General features: G+C 47.1%; 1 protein-coding gene across 1 annotated transcript; it reads right to left on the minus strand.

Moving 5' to 3' along the window:
- Positions 1-425: 425 nt before the first annotated feature.
- LOC111235431 (plexin-B3-like) lies at positions 426-21,593 on the minus strand. The gene is made up of 40 exons (XM_022763895.1): positions 21,484-21,593; positions 19,399-19,451; positions 18,102-18,420; positions 17,025-17,748; positions 15,587-15,766; positions 13,755-13,883; positions 13,550-13,650; positions 13,256-13,388; positions 12,837-12,996; positions 12,647-12,755; positions 12,425-12,533; positions 12,195-12,305; positions 11,865-11,978; positions 11,517-11,607; positions 11,241-11,410; positions 11,003-11,154; positions 10,692-10,797; positions 10,268-10,404; positions 9,938-10,114; positions 9,697-9,862; positions 9,465-9,596; positions 8,677-8,781; positions 8,432-8,593; positions 7,832-7,983; positions 7,047-7,147; positions 6,519-6,736; positions 6,236-6,414; positions 4,726-4,792; positions 4,489-4,635; positions 4,145-4,225; positions 3,979-4,057; positions 3,786-3,889; positions 3,552-3,639; positions 3,144-3,310; positions 2,849-3,009; positions 2,628-2,775; positions 2,452-2,516; positions 2,189-2,264; positions 2,031-2,105; positions 426-711 (listed from the first exon to the last, which is right to left on the minus strand). The coding sequence occupies exons 1-40, from the start codon at positions 21,591-21,593 to the stop codon at positions 607-609; spliced, it is 5,763 nt and encodes a 1,920-aa protein (XP_022619616.1). The 3' UTR covers positions 426-606.
- Positions 21,594-23,169: the final 1,576 nt, after the last annotated feature.

Here is a 23,169-nt window from a genome sequence, read left to right on the forward strand (position 1 = left end):
AACAACACTGTCGATAAAAAACATCCAGCAGATCAATACATGTCATCAGTAAAAACTATTACAATTGTGCTTTTTGACTCTTGACAGACAGCAGAACAGCACAGCAGGGAACTCTGGGAAATGTAGTGCAAGGCAGCAGGAGACGATATTCCCTGATCTGATTGGTTAGATTGTCATTTTACATCACAGACTGGTGTCAGATGGGTCTAACATCTGGTTTAAGTATGGTTTAAGTCTGGTTTAGGTCTGGTTTAAGTCTGGTTAAGTTTTGGTTTGATTAAGTTTCAGGTCAAGCAGGTTCAGCTGCTGCTGCTGCAGAGTGAAGGGATCTAAAGACATCCTGAGTCCAACTATAAAAACCTTGTATATTATATCCCAAGCGGACACGGACACACACACACACACACACACACACACATACACACACACACACACACAGCAGGAAGACACAATGTTAACAGGAGTACGATGGTTTCCAGAATTTCAGTCTCTCAGAGCTGCTGAAGGAGCTTCTTCATCCTCTCCTCCTCCTCAGTGGGGCTCCAAGTGTCTCCAGGGGTCAGAGGTCATCAGAGGCCAGTTCTTCCTGTGGGCTGGTTGATGGAGTCAGAGGTCAGTGACCTTGTTCTCTACCAGGGCAGCAACCTGCTGCAGTCGGTAGGCCAACTGCATCTTCTGACCCGAACTGTCCTCCTCCAGAGACATGATGATCTTAGAGAGAGACAGGTACAGAGACAGACAGGTGCAGAAACAGACAGGTGTAGAGACAGACACGTACAGAGACAGACAGGTGTAGATCTGTTAGTGCTTTAAAGTGTCTATCACAGATCTCAGTGGTTGAGAGTCTCAGAGTCTCAGTCTTCTTTAGTCTTAGTCCTGGAACAGCCAGTGACCAAAGGAGTCACATGGCTGCAGCAGCTTTAAAGGTGCAATGTGTAAGATCTGAATTTTAGCTTAAAATGTTCAAATGAACTAACACTATCAATAGTATGTGAAGGAGCCACAGTAATGATGTCATGACCAAGGACTCCATCTTTTGTATTTCAGTGATATCGACTGAAATGAGAATGCTAACCAACTAGCTGCATCCCGCACCGTGTTGTAATACCACTTTATGACACTAGATGCTGTGTGAGTCAGTGTAGCTTCTAGTCTGCCCTCAGTCCCATGAAGAAGAACAACTTCCTCCAGAGCTTGAAGTTACGCAACAGCTCCCAACTTAAAAAAAAAAGTTCCCTACTAGCATCACAGAAACGCAGAGATAGCTGGAGCGCCTAGAAAGCGATCTTTATCTCCGTCCAGAAGGACCGCTCCGACAAGAAACCGCGTTCAATGGCAAAGAAAAGAAGAAAACGTATGTATATTTATCTTTTTGACTGTTGCAGTATTTTATCTTTTTATTGTTATTTCCTATAAATGTGTTAATTGGATACTTCACCATACACCAAGCCAGATATCTTGTAAGTAAAAAACTACCTGGCAATGAACCTTATTTTCTGATTCTGCCTTTGTGATGATGTCATCATCTCTTCCTCATGCTGCTAGAGCCTGACACACATGTGTCATGCAGAATCCCCTTGCCTTAATATTTTTATAGGTAAATAAAAACATACTGTTTATATTACAAGTACTCATAATTTGTTTCAGTGCTATCAACAATTTTAACAATCAACAATAAATGCACATATAAATAATAAATTATAAAGAACATGGGGAAAACAACAACATAATTACCTGGAGGTGAAATGCTGCCCCCTATGAAGGTGGAGCAAGTAGCACAATCTTACACATTACACCTTTAATGCAGGCAGGTGTCAGACCATGAAAGGCTCTTGAAGTGTAAACTCATCGGCTCTCAGGACAAGAAGGCTAAAGATGATGCTGAACCCAACCTTGCTCTAAAGATCATGTTTTTCAATCTGATACCTGTGGTGATGTCAGGTCACATGACCTACGTGTGTGTGTGTGTGTGTGTGTGTGTGTGTGTGTGTGTGTGTGTGTGTGTGTGTGTGTGTGTGTGTGTGTTTTACCTGGTCATAGTATTTGTTAATGTACTTGTAGAGTTCATGAAGAGCAACAACACTGTTCATCTCCGAGGCGAAACTCTGAAACAGACACAGAGAAGTTCATGCTGATGTGAAGTTGTTTTCTTCAGTCACATCTGTAGTTCAGGTTTGAGTTCACTGACCCCTGAGAGTTCAGTCAGAGTGGAGTTCATCTCCTGGTAACAGCCTGACGCAGCGCTGTGGATGTCACTGTAGTACCTACACACACACACACACACACACACACACACAGTTTACATGATGTGACATTAGTGAACACATTTCTATGGGCATTTCTATGGTATGAGTGTGTTTCTTTAGTAACTGTAAACCAGAGAGCGTGTTTCCACAGCAACTGAACTGTACATGTTAAAACTTAGTGCACCCTGACAGGAAGGCGCCTCACCTCTCTACCAGCTGTTTGTATCGGGGGATCTCTCTGGCGTACAGCAGCTTGTTGACAGGAGAGTCCTGAATGGACAGAAATATATTATGAGATCCACATAGAGTTAATATGTGTAGAGCCAAATACTACATGCTATAACGGACAGCGGGACAGACAGAGAGACACACAGATCATACCCGTCCCACTTTGTGTTCAGAGGTGGTGCAGGAGTCGATGAAGGTCTGAGCAATGACTGACAGGACGGCGTCGATGCTGTCGGTCACCTGAACATCCAAAACAAACTGAGGGTTCTTCAGGATGTTCACCCAGAATCTGAGAGGGAGACTAGAGACAGACAGACAGGTCAGAGAGACAGACAGGTGACCAAGTATGTCAGATGATCAGGTGTATGTCTTACCTGTTGGTCTTCCAGATGTGAACCGTCTCGGGGTCGTCAATGCCGTGTTTCTCAGCCATGTCGTCCAGGAAGTCAAAGAAGAATCTTACGGCAATTGGAGGAGGACGCTTCGTACTGAGGATGGCCACAAAGACATCGTCCACAAACTTCTGCAGCGTCCCCTAGGTAGAGGGAGAGAGATAGAGGGAGAGACAGGTAGAGAGAGAGAGAGAGAGATGTTGCAATTTTGTGTGTGTGTTACCTTCATGGACAGCAGTTTGGTCAGGTAAATCTCAGATATTAATGTGTGTGTTACCTTCATGGACAGCAGTCTGGTCAGGTAAATCTCAGGTATGGCCTTGGCTCGCTCTCTCTCCCTCATGCTGCTCTTTCTGTGTTTTGGAATTTCAGGATCTTCGCTGCTCTTCACCAGGTGCCACAGACGAAGACCCTCCTCCTCCTCACCCTCCAGCATTGGTGTTTCTATGACAACCACACACAGAAACCGTGTTGTGTTGGGTCTGGGTTCTGTGTATTTTTGATACCCTAAATGTTCTAAAATGGTCTGTTATTGTATATGTTCTATATATTTCTCTTTATAGTTGTTAATGGTGTTCTTTGCATTGACTCTGGGTTCTAGATGTTCTACATGGCTCTCTTTGTTCTGGTTCTGGTTTCACATGTTCTATAAGTTCTAGACTGTTTGGACGTGTTATGGTCTTACTCTCTCCAGTCTGGAACACCTGATTGATTCCAACTCCACCTGAGTTCTGAGAACGAGGAATCAGAGCCACAGTCGCACCGTCTGGAACCTGAAGAACAAGAAGGAGAAGTAAGGATTGTAAACAAGGACGTAAAGAGGAACAGAGTACACGAGAGAACATGAAGAGAACATGGGAGAACATGAGAGAACATAAGAGAATGTGAAGACGCAGCGTGATTGGTCAGTCGTTGCTACCTTGTAGTGCTGCAACGTGTTGATCCGTTTCCAGCGACCCTGAACCACTGCTGTGACATCATCATCTGACAGGGTCAGGTGACCCGCCTGACCTGAACGCCACTCTGACATCAAACACAGACACACAGGTCAGTATGAGCTGTCAATCAAACCACAGACAGGTAAGACAGGTGAAACAGGTGTGTGTGTGTACCCAGGTCCAGACTATCAGCTGCTGGTCTTTGAGAGAACGGAGCTCCCCTGTAGACTTGATCCAGGATCTTATCCTTCACCTGAAAACAGGCAAACAGGGAGACAGAGAGGTGAGAGACAGATAGGTGACAACAAGACATGCAGGTGGTAATCAGACAGACAGGTACCTGTGTGATAGTGTCGGTGTCGAGCACTTTAACAGGACACGGCTGAACCTCAACTCCGTTCTTCACCAAGACTGTCAGGGTCTGAGAGACAGACAGATACAGAGAGAGACAGGTACAGAGAGATGGACAGGTAGAGAGAGACAGACAGGTACAGAGAAACAGGTACAGAGGGACAGGTAGAGACAGACAGGTAGACATGTTAAGGGTAAAAAAAAAACATGACTCATGTATTGTTTGCGTATACCAATCAGCACACCTGTAGTCCATTATGACTTACCTATATTGTCAAGGTGAATATGAATGAATAATACAGACAGGTGAGATGTGTGTGTTGCTGTGGTTACCATAGCAGAGTAGTCAATGTCCTCTCGCAGCAGGTGACTGTCGTTAAGTGTTCGTTTGGCTTTTCCTGTCACGGCGTCAACTGGCCCTTTGTCTACCTGATACTTTATAGCTCTGTAGAGCATGTAGAGAGGCTCGCCTGCCACCTCCTGACAGACAGGTAGAGAGGTAGACAGGTGAGGGTGAGACAGACACAGCTCAATGCAAACACACACATATAGAGACAGACGGGCATTTACCTTCAGGAAGGAGTAGAGGCAGATTGACATCCAGTTGGTCAACATCTTCTCTACAACTGTCTCTGTCCTGAAACACAGACAGACAGGCAGGCAGACAGACAGACAGGCAGAGACAGGCAGAGAGACAGAGAGGTAGACAGACAGAGAGAGAGAGACAGAGAGGTAGACAGACAGAGAGAGAGAGAGACAGAAAGAGAGAGACAGACCAGCAGACAGACAGGTTAGTTATCAGCTGACCGTCTGGATGAACTAAGGACCAAATCAAAGTCCTACAATCCACCAATTTCTGAAAACACTGGATCAGAGCAATCACCCAGTCCCACTGTGGATGCCAACACTGACCCAAAACTGGCCCCAGTGTGAGTCAGCTAAACCCTGTACCCTTGGGACCTGGTTGGTGATGCTCCCACATACAGACGTGGTATCTGAGGCTTGCTGAAGGCTACTTTGACTTATTGTTGTGGTTGGAGGAGGCGGTCAAGCTCAGGAAGGAGGCCTCTCAAGCTGGTTAGTGGAGGACTGCTGACCCAGACAACAGAGGTAGATACAATTCATCTTTTCTATGTGGGTGTTGGAAACAAAGAAGCAGAACACAGGGTGGTGGTTCACATTCTTAAAAAAGGAGGCTCACAAAACCCAGACTCCATGGCAAAGTCTCTGTCAGGCTGCTGAATGAACACTGGCTGATTGTTGAACCTCAGATTCAAGAGGATTTGATGTAGATTCTTTCCTAGTCATGGACCAGTGGACCAGATGTTTGTCTTGCAGACATCCTAGAAGGATCATGGGAGTTTGTTCATCCAGTCTACATATGTTTTGTGGAGCTGTAGAGGGCTTATGACTGTGCTCCCCAGGGTATGTTGTGGGGTTTTCAGTGGGTGTTGGACCAGGGTTGTCCATCATCACAGATTCTCTTTTTGGCTTTCATGGACAGAATCTGAAGATTTGGTGACCTCATTGCATCTTTACTTTTTGCTGTAGTGGCCTCCAGCAAACAGTTGTGTGGTTTTTAGCTCAGAGCACACTTGAGGGATTACGTATGACATCTAGTCTGGGGAGACCTTGAAATCCATTGGGTCCGTTAGGTGGATTTGAAGCAGCAGAAAATAGATGGGTTGCTAGACTTTGTAGTTTTCTAGCTACCATCAAGTCTGCCTGTGCAGCTTTTCAGAAAGCAGAGCAAGAAACCCTGATGTGCTAAGTCTAAGGCAATAGAATCAAGAATCTAAAGAAAGTCCAGCTACTGTGAACTAGATGCTGTTTGTCCTGGATGATTGAGGATTTTTACTGACATGTTTTCAAGCCTATAAAATGTTTCCATGGTGTTTAGACCCAACGGGCTCTTTCTGAAGGACTGGCTATCTGTGGTGACTTTACTCAAGCTGTGATCTAAAATCTGATGGTATTTGGAAAATGAATCAGTTTGAGGATGAAACAACTCCTCTGTAGTTGTTTGAACTTTTCTAAGGTTGACTCATTTCACAGATTAAGGTGTGTTTGTTTTACGTACCGGCGTAGCATGAGTTTGGGGTTCTTGGCAACATACTGCTGGACCAGGTCCTGCAACAGACTCTTCATGACCTCAGTGAAGTACTCCAGTTTATCATGAAGGGCCATGGTGAGCAGACTGGCAACATAACCCCGGTCTCTCTGAGAGAAACCCTGCTGGGCCTCCAGAGTGTGGATGAACTGAGACAGAGACAGAAGACAAACATCACCTGCAGGTCTCCTGATCCGACACTAAGTTACATCAGTATTACATGACCCTCCTGCCCCCTCGGCTAACAACCCACTCTAGTAAGGAAGAGTCTGTTGTTGAGCAGGTTGTTGAGCTGCTGGAGTCCCTGCTCCACAGTCTGCCTCCTGGACTCTGGAAGATCCAGCTGGCGGCTCAATGGTGCCGTCTGCTGGCCGGGAAAAAAGACTCTCTCTGCATACGTCCTGTAGTCCAGCAGGGGGAGTCCTGGTCCTCCAACATCACTGCTCAAGTCCATCATCTCTGTCATTAGGTCTACACAAAGAAGGAGAAGAAATTGCAGCTGAAGTAACTGAGATCCAGTGGGAAAACTGATTTAATGTAAATTCATGATTCTTTACGCTTAAAATTTTAGATCGTGCTGTTGAACTCAGGAAACTGAGATCCAAAGTTAATTCTTGACTGTGGTTGCCACACTCAAGAACGAACTTTAATTCTCAGCTTTCCAGCCAACATATACTGAGGAAGACCATGTGACGCAGTCGAAATCTTAGATCAGCTGCTGAGTGAATGTTGTGGTGACATTTCTGTCCGACTGGACCGTCTGCAGAGTGTGTATGTGTACCAGTGAACTCTTTGCGACACTGATCTCCAACATTGATTTCCAGAGTTTCCAACTGCAGCAAAACCTTCTTATAATCTCTGAGCGCCTGTTTACTCTTCCTCCTGCACACAGACACACAGACACACACACACAGAAACACAAGTCATGAAATACAACAGCTGTGCTTAGTAAAAACTCCTTGTACATTAAAGTATTATATCCTCTCAAGCAAATGTATTAACCCCAGCAGATACCTAAACACACATTGTCTAAACTTTATTAAAGCTTTCAGCGGAGATCCCAGAGTTAAATGATAGTATGTAGAATATTTCCATCTAATGGAGCATTGAAGTTTTAGACAAGATGAAAAAGATCTAAAGGGAAACTTCAAACCATATCTACCTTTTTGAGTAAACGATCTGTACAGTCACTTTTTATTACATACAGTCACTTGTTGCCTCAGTCTAGAAAAGTTAGACAGCACTGCATTGTGCTGCACTGCACTGTGTAATACTATACTGCACTGTATTGTAATGCACTGCACTGCTCTGCACTATACTGTACTGTATGGCACTGTACTATACTGCAATGCACTGTATTGCACTATATCATACTGCACTGCACCACACTGCACTGTACTGTATTGTTCTGCACGGCACTGTATCCAACTGCACTGCACTGCACTGTTGGTAAAACAGACTGAATAACACTAAGACAGAAGGTAAAACAGCAGGAAACTGCAGTAAAAACCTGCAACCTGCAACTGAACTCTGAAGACACATGGAGGCAGACAAACGGGTACCTACCTGTACATCAGGATGACCACTAGCACTGACAGGATGATTACACCTGTTCCTGCCCCCAAACCGATCTGAGCAGCCAATGGAACGGGAGACAGCAGAGAGTCACTGTCGTACTGAACCATTCCCAGGTCCACCTGCAGGTTTCCCATAAACACCTGGGAGACAGACAGGGAGATAGGGAGACAGGGAAATGGGGAGGAGCCAAACAGACAGACAGGGAGACACAAAATGTTTAAAAACTTAAGTCTGAGCTGGAGCGTGAAGATTCTCAACACTGAAGAATAAGTCTGTTTGCTCTGTTCACAGAGACCATTTGTGTTTGTGTGTGTCATTGTAGCTGACACATATATCTATCTTTATATATTGATGCATGTGTGTGTATTCATATGTACTGTATGTATGACCTTGTGAGGCAGCTCCTTGCTGATGTCCAGACTGTGTGTATACTGTATGTGTTATGTATATCAGGTGTATATCAGGTGTATATAAATACATGTGGGAAGCTCGACACTGTTACAAACGTGTTCTGTGTGTTTATCAGCATGTAGGTTATGTATTCATGGCTCTGTGTATATCCTGGTGTAGGGTATATGAATGTGCTACCTTGAGACTTGGCAGGTCGTTGCTGTCGTCCACACTCATTGGTTGGATCTCTGGAGGTTCACAGTACAGGTGTGTGTTGTCCAGAGTTTTCACCTCACACTCCTGATCTCCAAGACGAGCGGTTACTTCCTGTCTGGACATGGCTCTGGTCAAGTCCTGACCCTGAGAGACCAGAGCAGACATCAGGACTGATTCATTGTGTGGGTTCCTGAACAGACGTCAGTGAACTGGTTTTGTCGGTTTACCTCCACAGCGATCACTCCTCCCGGTTTGAAACGATACGGAGCATCTGGAGCTTCTCGATTCAGATGAAAAAACTCTGGGTTTGGATAATAAGTGAAGCTTTTACCCTGAGAGACAGACAGTAAGGTGGACAGAGACAGACAGGTTACTCTATTAGACAGACAACTGATGATCCTGTACAACCCCATTCATCCTGGATCTCTGTCTGTAGGGGAGGTTTGTCATCCACCACCACATGTAGTCAAACGGTCTGATTAACAGCATCTAAATCAACAGTGATCAGCTCCTGTCTGCAGTGTATCAAGATGTTGAGACAACTATCACTGCATTACTGTGATACTGAAGGACACTTCAAAACAGGAGGCTTCTGAATGGACTTCTGCAGCATCTGTTTTCTCTGGAGCTTTTTTGGAGGGTCATCAGACATACTGATATCCTCAGGAAGTGACGTCACACTGAATCAGATCAACGTGGTTCAGGTGTGTGGGTTCAGGTCTGACTCAGTCAGGAGGAGAAGGACCATTTTGACTCTGTATCTTTGCTCACCCTTCCACTCTCGGTGCCCCCCCTGGGGAGACAGACAGGCAGACAGGTAGAAAGACAAACAGACACGTAGACAGGCAGGCAGACAGACAGACAGGTAGAAAGGCTGAGAGGTAGACAGACTGAGAGGTAGACACAGACAGACTGACAGGCAGGCAGGCAGACAGACAGACAGGCCGGCAGAGAGACAGGTATACAGACAGACAGGTAGACAGACAGACAGACAGGCAAGCAGACAGACAGGTACCTTGATGCTCTCGTAGTGTACTCTGACGTTGTCCAGTTGAAACCAGACACTTTTTACTTTGACCTCTGGGGTCACTGTGGGGGTTGGACAGGTCATCTGAGAGGATGAAAGGACCGAACAGTGCTCCGATACCTGAGAGACAGATGAAGACACACACAGGTGTAGAGAGAGACAGGTTGAATAAAAGTCAGCACAGTGAGCAAGATACATCTGATTCGTTAGTTCATCTCACCGTTGTCATGGTGCTGTTGAAGACCAGCTGCTGCTTGGCGGTGAGGAGAGCCAATCGTCTTCTCCGTTTCACCCTCTGGACCTCCAGAGGCTCCACCCACACAGATATGATTGGCTGCTGGACCACATCCAGGTTCCTGCCTGTCACCATGACGATGCGCCCCCCTCTGTGGACAGGAAGTCAGCACGTTATTATGACATCAGGTTGATTAGTGATCGATTATTGGTGACAAAGTTCTTACGCATAGAAGCTCTCTGAAGGTGTGGCGTCAGTGATGACGGGGTCATCAAGGTAACGGAAGGTAACGTTGGGAACAATCCGCTCTGCTTTACCGAACAAAACCCGAACTGTGACTCCACCAGTCTGAGTACTGGCACCAGTCTGACACACCAACTGGGTGTCATTCACCTCCTCCACACTGAGAGGAGACAAGGAAAACCAGAGGACAAGGAGACCACGAGGGGGAGTTAACATGTCAGTCAGACATAACTGTTGTTGAACAGCAGAACCAGTAGTAGTACTATAGTACTGTAGTATTCACATGTAGTAGTAGTAGTACTGCAGTACTCACATGTAACAGGGCTGTGGACCCACGAAGGCGCTCAGGTCAGACGTCTGTCCAGTCAGCAGCTGCCATCCTCTGATGGTCAGTCTGGTTCCTCCAGAGACTGGACCTTTATTAGGAACCAGATCCAGGAGCTGAGGGTCCTGAACAAAAGAACACACAGGAGTTAGAGAGGATCTGGATCAAACCCTCTGTCCTCTCTACTTCCTCATATGAGCAGTAGAGACTGAGACTGTGGGGGGTCACATGTGTGGTCCTGGTTTCTGGACAGTGACTGAAACAATGAGATGGTGGATTCAGGCAGCTGAAAGAGTTTTCTTGGCAAAGAGTCTGGACTCTGAGATCCAGCAGGAAGAGTAGGAGGAGGAGGTGGAGGAGGAGGAGGACCACTGCTCCTTTAACATCTCTGCAGGACCCACGTCACACTCACCTGATAGGTGAAGATCTGCGTTGACCTCCCAGGTGGGGTTGTTCCCACGGTAACCAGGATAGGTCCCTCTCTCTGCTTCCCACTGGGCTGCAGCTCACACACAACCCTACACACACACACACACACACACACACACACATTATTGGATGTATTTTAAAATGGCTCTGCATAATGTAAAACACTGTGTCAAGACTGCATGTGCGTGCATGCGCGTGTGTGCGCGTGTGTGCGCGTGTGTGTGCGTGTGTGTGCGTGTGTGTGTGTGTGTGTGTGTGTGTGTGTGTGTGTGTGTGTGCGTGCGTGCGTGTTACCTGGTGGAGATCTGGTATCCTACAGATTGGGGCAGACACTGAACACCTGCCACTGTGACTCCATCCACCACATCCTGGTACCTCATCCCCAGATTTGACCCTATGATTGTTACCAAGACTCCACCCTCGAGAGGACCAGAGAGAGGTAACACCTGCAGACAGACAAGTGGACAGACAGTTTGAAAGTTTCCATCGCAACAAACTAGCCCTGTGACAACAAACTGATCATTAGATTCACCTGAGTGATCTGAGGAGGTGGGCAGGTGTCTTCAGGTATGCCAGTACATGATTGGTTGTAAACACAGCTGGGGGTGGGGCTTCCCGGACACCACACGCAGCCATACTCCTCAGGTACCGCCCTGCACTGCGAGCAATCTGATTGGCCAGCTGAGCAGTCGTACAACTGGACTGAAGAACACAAGAGATAGAGAGACAGTTAGTGATACCTGTCTGACAGACACACACACATGCACACACACACACACGCACACACACACACACACACGGTTCTTACGTCGGAGGCCAGGTGAGGCATCAATGCGTCTCTCTCCTTTTCGCAGGTAGACGGGGGCAGAATACTGAAGCTGACTGACTGCATACTGAAACTTCAGAGAGACAGACAGGTGAGAGAGAGAAAAGTGAGAGACAAATGAGGGAGAGACAGGTGAGAGACAGACAGGTAAGAGAGAGAGACACAGGTAAGAAACAGGCAGGTGGATAGACAGACAGGTGAGAGAGGTGAGAGACAGACAAGTGAGAGAGAGACAGATGAAGACAGACAAGTGAGAGAGAAGGGAGGAGAGAGAGATGAGAGACAGACCTGTGGACAGAGAGACAGTAAACACACCACTGTGTGCATTACCTGGTGTGGGCTGCAGGTGAAGGTGTGTGTGTTGTCATGTGATTTCTCCACAGCAGCTGTCAGGTTGATCTGGACTCCTTGGATTTCCACAACACACAGGTACTGAGCTTCATCCTGCAGAGACACAGATGGAGACTTGCTCTGATCCAGGTCCTGTGGTAAACTGGACTGATCATAATCCTCACACAACACCTGAGGAGTCACCTGGTCACTATGGTCATTTATTTTTACAGTTGTCACAACAACACATCCACATTCACAGAGTAATGACCCTCTGGTTCTGGTTCCATGTGATACCATCTCTGAGTCTAAATAACAAACAGGTCTCACGGTGTAGATGTCCAGGTTTCGTCCCTCTAACACCACAGTGGTGCTCAGGCCCATCGGCACTAAGGCAGAACTCTGCAGGGAGAACACCAGGGGACAGGGACCAGGAGAGTCCTGCAGACAGACAGGAGACAGGGTGAGACAGGCAGACAGACAGACAAGCAGGTAGACAGTCAGGGTGAGACAGACAGAGAGACAGACAGGCAGGTAGAGATACAGACAGGTAGTCTCACTCTCTGGTTCAGGATGATGTGTTGGTTGGGACAGCTGTGGTTGTGAGTGCAGAGTTGATCCAGAGGACACCAGTTACACTTCCACACACTGCTGACACAGGCCAGACACCTGAAACACACCATCATCATTATCACCTTCATCATCACCGTCATCATTAACATCATCACCATCATCATCATCACTATAGACACACTACTGTGTGTGTGTGTGTGTTTTCTTACTGGGAGCTCTGGTTGAGTCGGCTCACTGCTCCACAGTCATAGAAGGTCATGTGACCTGTGGTGATGGTCACGTGACTGAACCTCAGTGACACAGGCAGGATCATGTGATCTGGAAGCAGAGCAGGAAGTTCTGAGTCCTGATCAGCTGATCTTGAAACATGAATCCCTACGAACATGCTGTTTCACTCACCACTTCCTGCGGGCATGGGTGGCAGGAGCTCCGGTGCAGGTGATTGACAGGTGATGCTGGTTCCCATGACAATAGCTGGCTGAGGTGGGAGGAGCCCAAAGGCACAGGACAGAGACTCGGCCTCAGTGAGGGTGGGAAGTTGGATGACTGACAGCGTTACCTTGGATAAAACAGAAACACACACATGGTCATATCAACATCAGAGGCTGAGGAGACTCTCAGGATAGAGGTCTTCACAGATCCACTGAGACCCTACCCAGGAAACCAGTTTTACTGCAGTGGGTCTCGGGTCTGTGTGTCAGTATCTATCTGGATCTATATGGACCCAGTGTATCAGCTGTGATCACGTGGTCTGACACAGTGAGACCGACACAAGCTAAAACCAGGAAACAAAAATCAGCCCAACAACAGACCTGTACCTGGGTCTGCTCATCTTTGCTCTGATTGGCCGGCTGCAGGCTCTGTACTGTCACACACTGATTGGTTGGTTCGAAGCTCCAGAGCCAGTGATTGGACTGAAGGTGACGCTGACACTGATGTTTACGGGAACATCTGGACAAAAGAAACACAGACAGTCAGACAGACAGGCAGCCAGAGAGAGAGAGAGACAGGCAGACAGAAAGGCAGATGGATGGAGAGACAGACGGACAGGTATGCAGACAGAAAGAGAGTGAGACAGGCAGACAGTGAGACAGACAGGCAGACAGACATACCTTCCCTCCAGAACACACCAGCCACAGTATGGATCTCTGACGGCGAGACAGGACTGACAGTCTGTCTGTCTCTCACATGACGACACAGGAACCTTTGACAACTGAGAGGAAACAACAACATGTCAGTTTGATCATCAGAGAGAGAGAGAGAGAGACAGGATGAAGACAGAGACAGACAGGAACCATGGAGGAGGATGTCTCTCACCCTGCTGCTGGTTAAAACATAAATGTACTGCTGGCTCTCGTCCAATAGGAGGTCAGCACTGACGGCGCTGCCGCTGTTCACTAACACACTGCCATACAGATCACCTGACCAGTCAGTGCGCACCAACACCTGGAACACAGGGGAGTTCAGTTATTAACATGTAATAGTAAGAGGTTCAACATGTTTGTGTTCATCATCACAGTGATGATGATGATGATGATGATGATGATGATGATGATGATGATGATGATGATGATGATGATGATGATGATGATGATGATGATGAAGTGGCCTCACTGGTTTTAAAGAGACTAAGAAACCACTGCACTCAAACAAACCTTGACTCAACAGGAAGTGCTGTTTTAGCAAGTGGCCAGCAGGTGGTGCTGTTTCACCACAACCACAGATCCTACACCCTCATCTATCATGTAACTTATAGAAAATGAACAGAGTCCATGCTGCTGCTTCGATCCACCTCCAGAGTAACAGATCACATGACCACACCTGGATCATCACAGGTAGTCGCACCTGACAGTGGCTGATCTCTGCTGCTGGTCCCACCTCAGCACACCTGGATAAATGATGCTCAGCCGGAACCAGTCCAGGTACACTGGTCTGACTCCAGGTGCCGACACTGGGCTTCTTAAAACACTCTGATATCAGAACCACGCACTCATTGATTGGTTCATTTGTGCAGAGGTTATAAAGTAAGTGGGGTTTTAACTCCTCTCTCACTGAGGTGACAGTGTGAAGATGTTCTCTACAAATATAAACGATTTGTGTCGAGACAACAAAAAGAAACAAGACGTAAAGACTCAGAGTTGTTGAGAGGAGGGGGGCGGTGATGAGACTGAGTCCACCACAGACAGAATCCAGACCAGGACACATCATAGGAGGAGGAGCTGCTCTGTTTCACCTTAACGCTGCGTTCACACACAGATGAGGAGTAGTAATCTGTAGCTCTGTGTTGTGTTGAACATGTCTACTGTACATCCTCTGCTCTGATTGGACAGTGTGTGAGCTGACAGATGGATCAGTGCTGTGGTCTGTGGTCCTGTATCTGAGCTGGTCTCATCTCTGCGAGTGAACAAGCTCAGAATTTATCTGAACAGAGCAGAGCTGTAAACTGCTGAGAGCGTGTGTGTGATTAAATATTAACAGGATGAATCAAAGCTCTGCTGTTTACCTCATTAACACACACACACACACACACACACACACACACACACACACACACACACACACACACACACATACACACAAACACAGTAAATGTTTCAGAGGTGTCCTTCTGGATCCTTACCCAGAGTGCACCTGGGGGACCAATAACCAATGAACAACAAGAGTCTGAGCATGCTCCCCTGTGACAACCCCAACCCACCCAACCCCCCACCCCCCGAGCTAAACGCCCGTTAGTCATCACACTAACAGCCGTTTGTTTGTTGATAAAGAGCCTCAGGCTACAAGCTGTTCACTGTTTATGTGTGTGTGTGTGTGTCTGTGTGTGTGTGTGTGTGTGTGTGTGTGTCTGTGTGTGTGCGTGTGAGAGATGTAAATTTGTTGTGTTGTGTAGCTGTGTGTAGTTCCTGTGTATTTTCAGCCTGGGAGGTGTTTCCTGGTGCAGTTACAAACAAACACAAACAGGAAACTTCAGGTCCAGAAACCGTCACAGCTGTGATCTGATGGTCCCTGGACCAGCTGGGGGTTTCAGGCCTTGCTCAAGGGCACCTCAGTGTGGCAGTACTGCTGTTCTTACCCTCATCCTGCTGATCCAGGAATCAAACTGACAAAAGGGAACAATGAAAAAGTATATACTGTGCTCATGTTGTCACCTTGTGCAGTTGTCCCTCTCTGTCTCCCAGGAAGGTGATGGTGTGTCCCGCCTCTGTAGCCGTGGTGACGGCGGTCAGCTGGGTGGTGGAGGTAAAGGTGGGCGTGGCCGGGAGTGGCACAGCACTGGCGATGGGGTTCGGCGTGTGTTCCCCCCCACAGGGGTACTCAGAGAGAGAGACCTTACAGATAAATGGAGAGAGAGAGAGAGAGAGAGTCAGTGACTCAAACAAACGTCAACATGCATGCGAACAGTGCTGAGGGGAAATAACTACACTAGTGGAAGTTTTATGACAGTGTAATGAGACTGTGGTGTCAAGGTCTAAAAGCCTCCTGGTCCTGGTTTCAATGTGACCAGCAGTTGCAGGGACGGTCTGGCTCAGATTTCCCTCTACTGGAGGGATTTGTGACGTAGGTAATTTGAGTGAACAACACTGTGTTGTGTCATATTAGATAAAATGTTTGCTTCATCCTCATAAACCTGGAGCCGCAGGTTGTGTCTCACCAGAAAAGAAACAGGAATATAGTATCTTGATAAGTTCTACGCTCAAACACCAACTGTACTAATGACGTGTGTGTCTGAGCTGTGAGCTTCTTTACTTTAATTATTCACCACTCATGTTGATCTTTTATCCAGAGGAGCTTAAACTTTACCGTTCTACAGTTCTTGAGCGGAAATGTTTTTTAATCCTCTTGATGTTGTTTATCATCTCACGGCCCCTCTGGACAGACTTTAAGAACTCCCATCATTTGAACTAAAAGCCACAGATCAAATCCCAGGACCAGCTCTGGGTGATTTTGGCGTAGTGACCACACTCGGCAGCATCATGTGGAAGCTGTTAGTGCTGTTACTGAGCATCACAGAGGAGAACTTCAGTGAGCATCCTGCTCTCTGCTCTCTCTTCTTTAGGGCTGTCCACAAACTTCTGGACATATGAAGGTGTAAAGTGCTACTACAGGTGTGAACAGATGTGCAAAAAGACTCATGTGTCCATTCACCTTTAACACTCCTGTTTTTATCCACTCAACAACACAAAGGCAATGCAGTTAATCTCTGTGTGTGTGTGTGCGTGTACACGATAATATCTGGGTCAGATCAGTCCTACCAGCTGTGTGTGACTGTGTATTTGAGTGACAGCTGTCTAATGATAAATCCAGCTGCTGAAGATAACAGCTTTAATCCACACACACACACACACACACACACACACACACGCACACACACACACACGCACACACACACACACGCACACGCACACCATCCAAACCATCTGATGTCATCAGATTTAATCTGTGATGTCATCAGTCAGACCAGATCAGAATATTTACTGATCGACAGTCAGACTCATTGCTATGGAGACAAACTCCTGGTGACTGTGGTGGATACGTTCAGGTGTCACCCACAGTGACAGCAGAGAAGGAAATGAGATGTGTGTTTACCTTTGGTAGTTTGAGACATTTCGATGACACGGCGTACTCGATGTAGGCTTCTTCCTGTCCGCTGCTGCCTCGTCCTCCCTCTGTGTAACACACTTCCTGTGCCTGTCGCAGCATGGCGTCCAGCTTTGCCATCCCAAAAACACACAGTGCAGATCGACCAGTCGCTACAGGTGTGGACGCCTGCCCCACTGCCATGACGACAAACAGGGCGGGTTCACCTGAGTGGTTTCCTAACCACGCCCCCTGAGCCAGGTTGTATCCACCGTGGCACAGCAGTGGCACCTCCACATATGAGTAGAAACTGCGGTCAGAGGTGCAGAGGCGGGAGGCATAGGTCCGGTACTCCTTCTTGTGCCACATGTCCCGCCTCGAGAACAGGAAGTAGACGTGTTCACCGTGGGCAACAGCCTTCACAAAGTGGTTGTTGTACTCAGAGTAACTTCCTACGACAAGTTTCCCCAGCTCCTCCTCCTGAGAGAACGCCCGGCGAGGTGGGACCACCGGGAACAGACGCCGCGTCGTGATTGGTGGGATGTCACCGGGACCTTTACTGGTGTAGCCTCGACCAACCAGCATGAGACGCAGCACGCCGTTCACTTCCTGTTTGTTCTCTATGGTTACTACCACAGCGACAGTGGAGACCCGGGGGTCGTTGGCGGCGACGTACTGAGTGTCTACGGGGTTAGACGTCTGATAGATGAGCTGAGAGATATTGGACAGACTCCTGCAGAGAGAGAGAAGGCCAGACTCAGTGGACTCCCTTAATACAGTTCATGATTTAACTAATCCAGACCACATGACGCTGTCAGGCTAAAACCACTCTGATAAAACAGTAAGAGGACTGAAAGGTCGGCTAAATGTCGGCATAGTCTCGGCTAAATGTTCACTAAATGTTGGCTAAATGTTGAAAGGGATGTAGGGAAGCCTCCCAGCATGCACTGGGCTGTTAGAGTCTAATCTCTCTTCATCGTTACTGGTCGTCCTCTGAAAGGAGGAAATGATGTCATGCTTAAAGTCATGATGCAGCTGACTGTTGTTCTTCTCTTACTGACTGATTCAATCATGATGAACTCTTACCTTTTATCACAGATGCCCTGATAGAGTGAACCACAGACGATCAAACTCCCTGGCTCCGCTCCCTGCCCCGCCTCCATCAGCAGCAGTTTGTTGTGGTTGTGTGTGGGTACAGCTGAGGGACAGTCCTGAGGGACAATGGGGGGCAGGCAGTCCGGGGAGTCCAAGTGAGGGCCGGTCCTAACATGTGACATCACTTCCAGGTCAGATGTCAACTGGTAAAGGTGGTCAACCCCGCCTACATACAGACGCCCTGTCCCCGGGTCCAGCAGTAAGTGAGAGAGGGGGGCGCCATGTAGCTCCACCCATCGCACTGAGGGGTCTGAGGTCACAATGACATCAGCAGAGAAGGAGGGAGGGAGGAGGAGGAGGAGGAAGAGAAGAGACGGGAGGATGGAGGAGGCCAACATGGCAGCTCCTCTTTACCTGTAACAGGTGAGACAGAGAGACAGAGAGAGAGAGAGAGAGAGAGAGAGAGAGAGAGAGAGAGAGAGAGAGAGAGAGAGAGAGAGAGAAAGAGAGATTAAAAACAGAAGAGGAACTGGTACTTGTCAAAATCTTAGTCTTAATCTAGTGTTATCAGCAAATAGAAAAACAGACACGCTGATCATCAACGAAGTGTTGGCTAAATGTTGGTTAAATATTGACAAAGTGTCTCAGCATGTGTACACACTGAAAGATTAGAGTTGACACACACTGCAGTGTTAGACATCATCAGTCCTGTTTGCTTAGGGTTAGGTGAAAGGTCCTCCAGCTCCAGCTGTTCGACATCAGACTGAGACTGCTACAGAACAGAGACTCTGCAGAAAATGATCTGTGATGTGAGCCTTATTTTAAATCCACAGAGGGATTTGTTCTTGACTTCACCTTCAGCCCACAGAGACACTGATTTCTGACTGAACACTGAGCTCCCGCTGCTGTTTCAGAGCAAAGCTGAACCGTAACGTCTCAGATTAAAGTCAAGGAACATGAATCTGTTTCACAGCCTGAAATATCAAATATAAATATGTAAATACACCTGAGCAGGTGAAGCTGAGCCCTGCAGACTCTCTCTGTCTGTTTCTCTCTCAACTTATTAATAAAATATTTTGCTGCTTCACACTTTTCATGTGACGGTCAAACTGTAATTGACTGTGGTAACGTCACCATGGCAACACATCCGCAACCACGGCAACACAGTGAAATGACTCAAACCTCAGTGGGTTGGTTGGTTTTTATGACAGACTGGAGACTGGTGTCAAACTGGTTACAGTCTGAAGGCAGTTTTCTGTCACCAGTCACCAGACTGTAAAACTCTTACCTCTGACCACAGCCAACATCCCAGCAGGTGTGGTCAGGTGTGATCTGCTGCACCTGTGACCACACCCAGATATTAGACTGTTACTGTTCACGACTAGATTCAGGACTCAAGGGGACCTGGTCTTTGCTGTCAAGACTCTTTGTATTCATTCTGTCAATAATCTGTATGTTCATTAGAGATGAAATGATTGGTCAGTTGATCAATAAGTTGACTGACAGAAAATTAATTTTGATGAAGTTGAGATTCTGTTTTATGTTGTAAACTACTGTTTGATCAAATAAAATATCTGAAGATGTCGTCTCCGTCTGTGATGAATTATTTTATACATTTTATTATATTTTTTTATCAGTAATGAAAATCATTATGTTTTTTCCTCTCAGATTTATGTGATGTTCCACTTGAGACAAAGCACACCTGTATGACCCCATGACTGGGTCATGTGACCTGAGGATGAACATTTATAGTGTCATACTTTGGCTGTTGTGACGTCTGCAGCCTGTAGGTGGCGCTGTCAGGACCTCACTCTGGTCTTATGACCCAGTGTTTTTTTTTTTACAGTGCATGTTTCCCTCTCATACAAAACACTATTCATCACTCTCTCTCTTGTGTTTGAGTCATGCTCGCTCGACCCTCCCTCCCTCCTGCTGTGTGTTGGTTCAGACTGAAACTCTCGCTGTTTAACTTGCCCCAGTGCATGCTGGGAAACACCAAGAGAGGCCTCAGGACATACACACACACACACACACACACACACAGATGCTTCAACATTTCCATGGTAATACTGAACATCCTCACACTGTCTGTATGGTAATAACTTCCTCCTTCAGCCTGATGGGGGGCCTGTGTGTGTGTGTGTGTGTGTGTGTGTGTGTGTGTGTGTGTGTGTGTGTGTTGGGGGATAGAGAGAGGTTCATCTATAATTCATGCAGCTGAACAGAGAGAGAGAGTTGTCGGTTGTCAGAAAGTAAAATGAGAGAGTTAAAGTTGGAAGAAAGAGCGAGAGAGAGAGAGAGAGAGAGAGAGAGAGAGAGAGAGAAAGAGAGAGAGGTCTGGAGAAGGACAGAGGGAAGAGAGAGGGGTAAAGTGTGGGGTGAAGAGAGGGAGGGGAGAGAGAGGTAGAGATGAAGGGGCGTAGATGGGGGGCTTCTGGAGGTAACGGAGCGTTAAAGTCAAAAATGAGGAAAAAGACAGACAGAAAATAAATTCATGTTTGATCAGTCACCTGTCTGTCTGTTCCTTTTTTTCTATCAGACTCAAAGGATTCTGAGGATGAATGAGCCACACCCTCTCTGTTCACACTGACTTAGTCTGATAACATCTGTGTTTGATCATCAGATCAATATAAAGATTATTGAAAATATTTCGTAGTTCAGGTCAGAAGATAAAGGTGTTTCACAGAGGAACAGACACACACACACACACACACACACACACACACACACACACACACACACACACACACACACACACACACACACACACACACACACAGACAGTAAGCTCTTAGCTGCTGGTCAGACTGGTGACATGGATTCATCAGAGGTTGGAGCTCCTGTGTGAGACGATTCGATCAGTGATTGGCTGCAGCTCTAGTGTTTCTGTTTAACAGCACCTAGACAGGTAGGAAAGGGCTAAGCGCTGTTCACCTGATGTCATGTTTATATCACTGCTGATCACAGCTGATAAACACCTGGAGACTACTGTAGAGTCATGTGACCTGGGAGTGAACGCTGATTGTACCTTTCAAACTGATGACAGAGGCCAGGGGTTAGCGGGTGTTAGCAGGTGTCAGCAGGTGTTAGCGGGTGTCAGCAGGTGTTAGCAGGTGATAGCAGGTGTTAGCAGGTGTTCAGTTGTGGTTTGAAAGTCCACCTTTGCTGCTCAGAGCATCAGAGAATCCAGTTGCAGCTTCAATGAGGACACGACTGAACACGTGAGAGCTTGCAGGGTTATGTGAGATTCAGAAACATGTCTGAGAGAATCCAGCATACTTCCTTTTTCATACCTGTCAGCTCGCACCTTCAGCGGAACACCTCAACATGTCTCCTGAGTCACACCTGGACCTGATGATCTCTGACGACATACCTGACCAGCAGGTGAGCCACCACAAACCTCCTCACACCTGACTCCTCCTCATCATCAGCTTCACCTCGTACCATAGCAATGAAGGGTGCTGCTCTCTGATTGGCTGTCATGTGTCACACAGTTCAGGTGTAACTACAATCTGATTATTAACCGGCAGGTAACCATGGCAAAAGGACTGATGCTCCAGGTTCTGTCAAGAGTCAACTTAAGGACACCTGGGAACCATTCCATGATTTCTGAAAATTCATCAGCAGTTTCCTTGAAAAACAAATGGAACCTCTGGTACCTTCCTCACGCCTGGAAACACATTAAAGGTTCCTGGAACATCTATAAGTCTGTTTGGAACCTCCTTAAAGGTTCTTCCATGACCCCTGGCAGCTCCTCAAGGAAAGCTATTCAAGAATCACTGAAACCACGTACTGGACCACTAGAACCTGCTCTGGTACCTCCTCATCCTCAAGGAACACTGTAACATCTTCCAGGATCCAAGGAGTGACCTGATACTTTCTTAGGGACCCCTCCAGGCTTCTCAAGGACTCCCAGAATAAATTAGGACCATAAAAAATGCTTCCAACTGATTGGCTGTTAGGTGTGTGTTGTAATCCTGGTGTTTGTTCCAGATCTCCAGGTGTGCTAACCTGCAGGTAACCATGGTAACATGACAGATGCTGCAGGTGCAGTGGCACATTCAGCAGTTTACTTTGGTAAACACTGCAGTTTGTACTTCACTCCTCTTTTGTTCCCATCACCTCCCCACCCCTCCACCCCCTCCCTCCCTCCCCCTTTCTCTCTCTCTCTTTTAATTTTCTCATTGGACCCCCCCCCAATCTCCACTCCTTCCTCCTCTCTCTGTATGTAAATGAAGGACAGGCTGCTTTCAACACGTCGAGGTGATGATTACAGGCTGCCTTACCTCAGGCACACACACACACACACACACACATACACATACACACACACACACACACACACCACCTCCACCCCCATATTATCTCTGTGGTTTGCTGCTGACTCTCACACTCACTCTTCAAAGAGATGGCACAATCCAACACAGCTGTGTGTGTGTGTGTGTGCGTTGCGTGTGTGTCTGTGTGTGCGTATGTGTGTAGTTACATTTCCTCTCTTTGTTTCCTCTCCCTTGCTCTCGGGGACTCTCCCTCAGTGCATGTGTGTGTTCAGTTTGTCCTACTTTCTCTCTGCTGAGGAGCCTCAGAGCCAGGCATCTGCAGACTGACCCCAGCACAGCCAGTCCACTTCAATCCAGGACTAGGACTGAGCCTGGTTGTGGACTGGGTGTGGTTTTGTGCTGAGGCTGCAGCAAACGAATGACATTCAACATAATTTAATTTACAAAAACATCTGAGAAGAAGAATAAGACATGGACATCTGTGATTAAACATGACATAGCCCCGCCCACTGTCACCAGCCCCGCCCTCAGACACTAATTACTCATCATCATGTTGTGTCATCACTAGCAGGTGTAAAGTCACACTGGAGAACTGATACATAGGACTTTAGAGTAAACAGGGAGGGGGCGGTTACATCAGAGTCCAAATCAGCTTCACTGATCTGGATCTAGACTTTGAACTGAAAATGTGTCTCCAGACAGTCTACTTCCCCAGAGACCACACCAGACTAGGAGAGGCTTTGACCAGCTGGAGCTGACATCACCGCCGACAACAGGTC

The sequence above is a fragment of the Seriola dumerili genome, unplaced genomic scaffold (assembly GCF_002260705.1).
Source record: "Seriola dumerili isolate Sdu_G_001 unplaced genomic scaffold, Sdu_1.0 BDQW01000493.1, whole genome shotgun sequence".
NCBI classification, from domain to species: Eukaryota; Metazoa; Chordata; class Actinopteri; order Carangiformes; family Carangidae; genus Seriola; species Seriola dumerili.